Source organism: Galeopterus variegatus, unplaced genomic scaffold, assembly GCF_000696425.1.
Source record: "Galeopterus variegatus unplaced genomic scaffold, G_variegatus-3.0.2 Scaffold12363, whole genome shotgun sequence".
NCBI lineage: Eukaryota > Metazoa > Chordata > Mammalia > Dermoptera > Cynocephalidae > Galeopterus > Galeopterus variegatus.
Window position 1 is genome coordinate 38,807 of NW_007738474.1, and position 4,954 is coordinate 43,760.

The following is a 4,954-nucleotide window of genomic DNA, read 5'->3' on the forward strand; positions in this document are numbered from 1 at the left end:
CTTAAGGTAAAAAATTAAATTTTTAGTTCAAGTTCATACTAGCTGTTTGCTAACTTCTGAATATCTAGAGTTATTTATCTGGCTTCAATGACTAGGAAAACTGATTTTAAAAATGTATTAGCCAAGATTAAATATACCTAGAGCAACACTATCATAGTATTCTCCTATGCAAAGGAAAACTGATAATCAACATTATTCTAAAATAACAGCACTAGCCTTTAAGACAATACAAGCAACTTGTTTTTTAACCTTACTCTTAAATGTTCCAGATATCTCAGTTAAGATATCTATCAATAAATTTAAAATATTACAAACAGGAAACAACCCAAATGACTACTAACAGATGAACAGATAAAGTGCAATATATTCATACAANTAAGAATCTTCTACATAAAATAACTGATTAAATTCCTGAAAAATGTCTTCAAGAACGATTTGTGATTTTAGAAAAATGTATACCATTTATCATTCTCTTGTTCCAAAAAGGATTTGAGGGGTATCCATTAGAATGCCTTCTGAAATATTCATATTTAAAAAGATTCTTAGATTTTCCCATTAAAAATATTCTAATATCCCTAAAATATCTGGATTTCTTTCTTGGGAATGCACTTATCCCAGCTTCTCCACTTTTCTTACTCATTCCTTTAAGATCCAATTCAAGTATCATCTCACCTTTTAAAACACTGTCTCTTTTCTTTATTTCCTCAGGATTTAAGAAAACCTGACAATATGAAACTCTGAACTCACAAAACAGTAAATTAGGAGATGATTACTCATATTAGAAGCTTTTGCTATAATTTATAAAATAATTCAAACAGACTTTTTCATATAGCCAGTTTTCTGTACATTACTGTTTGGCAAAACTTGTACATACTTTTCAGAAATTAAAGTCACAGTTACATAAAAAACACAACCGTCATCATGTGCATTCTGGAGATTTTATCATTTACCCCTTATCACACTAGGGAGATTTCGAGATGTCTATATTCTGCCATTAAAGATATCACATCTCTCCCTCATTCTTTCCTTTTTTCATTCTTTTGGCAGCTTGCCAGTAGAGGGATCAAACCTTGAACCTTAGTGTTATTNATGTGTGTATACGTGTGGATATATACACATATATACGTCAAAACTTATCAAATTGTACATTCTATATATATGCACTTATTATATGTCTATAATACCTTAATAAAGCTGTTAGAAAAGAATGTAACAATTATAATCTAATATGGTCAAAAGCGACCCATTCATATCCCCTAAATCTGCATCTATTCCTATATTCCTTCATTTAATAATGTCATTATTTATCCAGTACCCTTAACCTAAAAAGTCAGAATCCCAAAACATGCCTTCCCCCTTTCCACCTGATACCTGACTTACCAAATCTAACATTTCCTGACATTGACTGTCTGGTCCCCAAGGTTGTCATGCCTACCACCTTCAAGTTTTATATGAGGGCAGTGACTCTTGGTGTCCCAGAATCTAGTACCTTGCTTGAAAAACAGTAGATATTCAAAGCATGTCACATGAATATGCCATAATCATCTGTTCCATAAACTTGTCTTCTGTTCTACACTTAGTTTCATAAGGGCAGAGACCCCATATTGCTCATTCTGCATCCCCAGGGCACTGATCCAGTAACTGTTTACTGGATAAATGAATGTACTACACCATTAGTTTTACACCTAATCCTGAACACAGAACTTAAACTTTGATTTAAACACAAGAGTATGTTAAGGTTATTTATATAATTAGAAATGTTAATATTTTAAAACACCAAAATTCCCAGAGACACTGTGGATGGTTCTCGTAAAATCAGAAAGCTCAAATGCAAGACTAAGCCTTCAAATCCATACATGATCAATTCTTACTATAGTTCTTAATGACCAGAATTTTAAAAAGCATCATACAATTTCTTGGACAATAAACAGATCAGAAAGCACATCCAGCAGTCTTACCCAGTCAGCATTTTTCAGCTCCTCCAGGTCTGTGCTGGATTCATCACTCTTTTCCATTTCTTGAATCTTCTTAAGATTCTACCAGTTAAAATAAAAAGAAAACAGGCATGAAAAGTTCATTATGCTACCTTCTCATATTAAAATTCCTAGCAGATATCTTCAGATAAAATATATATAGAAGTCACTGAAGAAGAGAATACAGAATCTATTCCTCTGTAAATTTTAAAGTCAATTAAAAAGGATATAGTCTTACAGAAGGATGGACTGAGACTGCTCACACTAATTTCCTTTTAGGCCTGTGGTTAAATCTTCAGTCACAATATTAATTCATAGCGTCTAAGCCACAGGACAGTTCCTTCTCCCTCAACCTCATATTTAAGCCATCATTAAATCTCACGGACAGTACTTCTTCCCAATTTTTTTTTGTCTTTTTCGTGACCAGGAAGGGGATCGCAACCCTTGGTGTGGTGTCGCCCACACCGTGCTCAGCCAGTGAGCGCACCGGCCATCCCTATATAGGATCCGAACCCGCGGCAAGAGCGTCACTGCGCTCCCAGCGCTGCACTCTCCCGAGTGTGCCACGGGCTCGGCCTTTCCCTATTTTTTACTGAAGCCCTCTTCTTTCAAACTCTACTGCAAATCCCATACTGAAAACACCCTTGTATTTTGCCTGGGCTTCTGAAGCCATCTCTATCGTGGATGCTCTAACCCCGTAGCTGGTCTCTTTCACTGTCTACTTCTACTCTTCCCTCAGATATCAGGCTCAATCGTATCATTAGTTCTTCAGGGAGGACTTCCCTTTCTCTCTGAATGCGTCAAACCCTCCTATTATGCATTTTATAGTACCATAAACCTTTACTCTATAGCTTTTATCAACACCGTAATTTCATGCTTATTTGTGCCTTCCCTTCAGATTTCATGAGGTGGAATTCTATGTTTAGAAACTAACACAGCATGGGCAATTTTTGATACTCACATATATTTATCAAATAATTTAATGAATAAATTTCAACTGATAAAATGCTTTTTAAATTGCATAGTTCAACATTTGCAGCTTTAAGAAACTATTGACTGGTAAAATGTACATTCACTTATTAACTCTAAATTTATGGTATACCATTCTTACTCATAGTAATTCAACCCTAATATATTTTACTTTTTGCTGAGCCATTTGCCTGATTTGCACCTAGACTGAGTTTAAATGTAGTATATGAAAACTAACTTGTTTTATATCAGAATAATGAATATTTAGTAAGGAACATTTCTAAATCATTTATTTTTAGCTTCTCAACATCTCCTATAAACCATCTGCAAAGTGAGGATAACACTGTCTGCCTTTTTGTATTGAATAATGTAAAGGAGTGTTAATACAGAAAGAATAAAATTCCTCTGAACACTTGAAGGAGAGGTAGTATAAGTAATGCATTATTTCCTCTCTCTGTAGGAAAGAAATTAGAAAAAAAAAGTTTCTGATTATTTCAGAATGTTTACATAATTATCTTAAAAAGAAAAGTCAAGTTTCCTGCTTGAGAGGATATAAGAAGACACTTGAGACCCCTTAGGTTTATGGCCTTGTCTATGTTATCTTCTTTGGGTCTCCTGTTCACCTTTAAAAGGAAAATATCTCTACCTATCTCACAATGCTGTTGTATTAAAGGAAAGAACATGTTAAAGTAAATTTTTGGCACACTGCTTGGCACAGGGTAGGTTCCCAGGATAATTCCCTTTACCTCCCAATTATAATAAATTATAATTCATTATGCCAAAGTATATATCAAAACTTAAAATGTAATCAATTAAGTGTAGCAGAGCCTTGCATTTATAGCCTCTGGGGAAAAGCAACTCCAAACACATGCCCATCAGGATTCTCCTGTGTGCTCTGTCCACTCCATTTCTCATGCTTGTCCAGAGCCAGGCTCTTTTCCAGTGCTCCTGGCTGTCGCTCTTGCCTGGAGTAAGGGTTGGGGCAATAATAATGGCAGCTAACAAGTGTTGAGCCTCTAGACAACCATCATCTAGCCCCAACCACAACCCGTGTTACAGGGGAAACTGAGGCTCATAAAGGCTACCCAGCATGCCTAGGTCCCCCCACAAGCAAGCAGCGGTATAGGCCTGACGCAGGTGGATGTGCCCCCAGGCTCTCGGACATGAGGTAAGTTATACAGAAGGGATACCAGGTGAAGGGAAGAGTGGTCCTGTTGGCAGCGAAAGCTCCCAGTCCTGCCCCAGGTGGCTTAGATAACAGAAAACAGCTAGATTAAGTTCCCTAGTTCAGTCTTGCTGAAATGAACACTGATGAATATTCATGAATTTTGATATTACACAAGGAAAGAGAATAGAATTTATGACTTGTAACTGGGCTTTGCAGGCCGGCCCAGTGGCTCACTCGGGAGAGTGCGGTGCTGGTAACTGGGCTTTGCAGATAATGCATACTTAATATCTGGCCTGATAGACATTACATCAAAATCTGAGTAGTTATTATTCTTACTAAATTAGGACTCTCTTGTTTTCCATCTTTAAAGATGTACCAGGCTGGTACATGTAATATTTCTGATATTCAAAATCTCTAATTTTTTTGCTAGGGATTATTAAATACCTTTAAAAAAAATCTCTGATGATTTAAAGCTGTAGTTTTCAACTCAAGTCCACAATCTTCATGAAGTACCAAAATCAGAACTGAGCAGAAAGGAAACCAAAAAGGAAGGTAACTGTGTTTATTTTGTTCCTCTGGTATTGTAACCCAGGTTCCACCCCAAAAAGAACTAATGACTTAAAGTATGTATTATTCTACTGACTAAAAGAGCCTTTCTTCTAGTTTTTGTACAATTAAAATGGTAAGAGAAAAGAGATTTAAGGAACTGAGGTGCTTCTGGGTCCCCTGGGGCCCAATTTAGCAGGCTTAGATCTATTAGGCTAAGCTGCCCACAGCAGCAGCATTCCCCCAGTGCCTCTCCTAGCAACCCCTGCCCTGCCCCGTCCCCCGCCCCCCCCCCCCC

At 36.8% G+C, this 4,954-nt stretch overlaps 1 protein-coding gene across 2 annotated transcripts in view; it reads right to left on the bottom strand.

The window, feature by feature from the left end:
* The window catches only part of LOC103581106 (protein spire homolog 1-like), a 38,717-nt gene extending 36,435 nt beyond the window's left edge, over positions 1-2,282 (bottom strand). The window contains exon 1 of one of the 2 annotated variants that reach the window (XM_008563014.1): positions 1,959-2,282. In XM_008563014.1, the coding sequence (XP_008561236.1) occupies positions 1,959-2,015 (57 nt within the window). In that variant the 5' untranslated portion in view covers positions 2,016-2,282. The remainder of the gene's footprint in view (positions 1-1,958) is intronic. The other variant, XM_008563015.1, reaches the window with a different exon arrangement.
* Between the last annotated feature and the right edge of the window lie 2,672 nt (positions 2,283-4,954).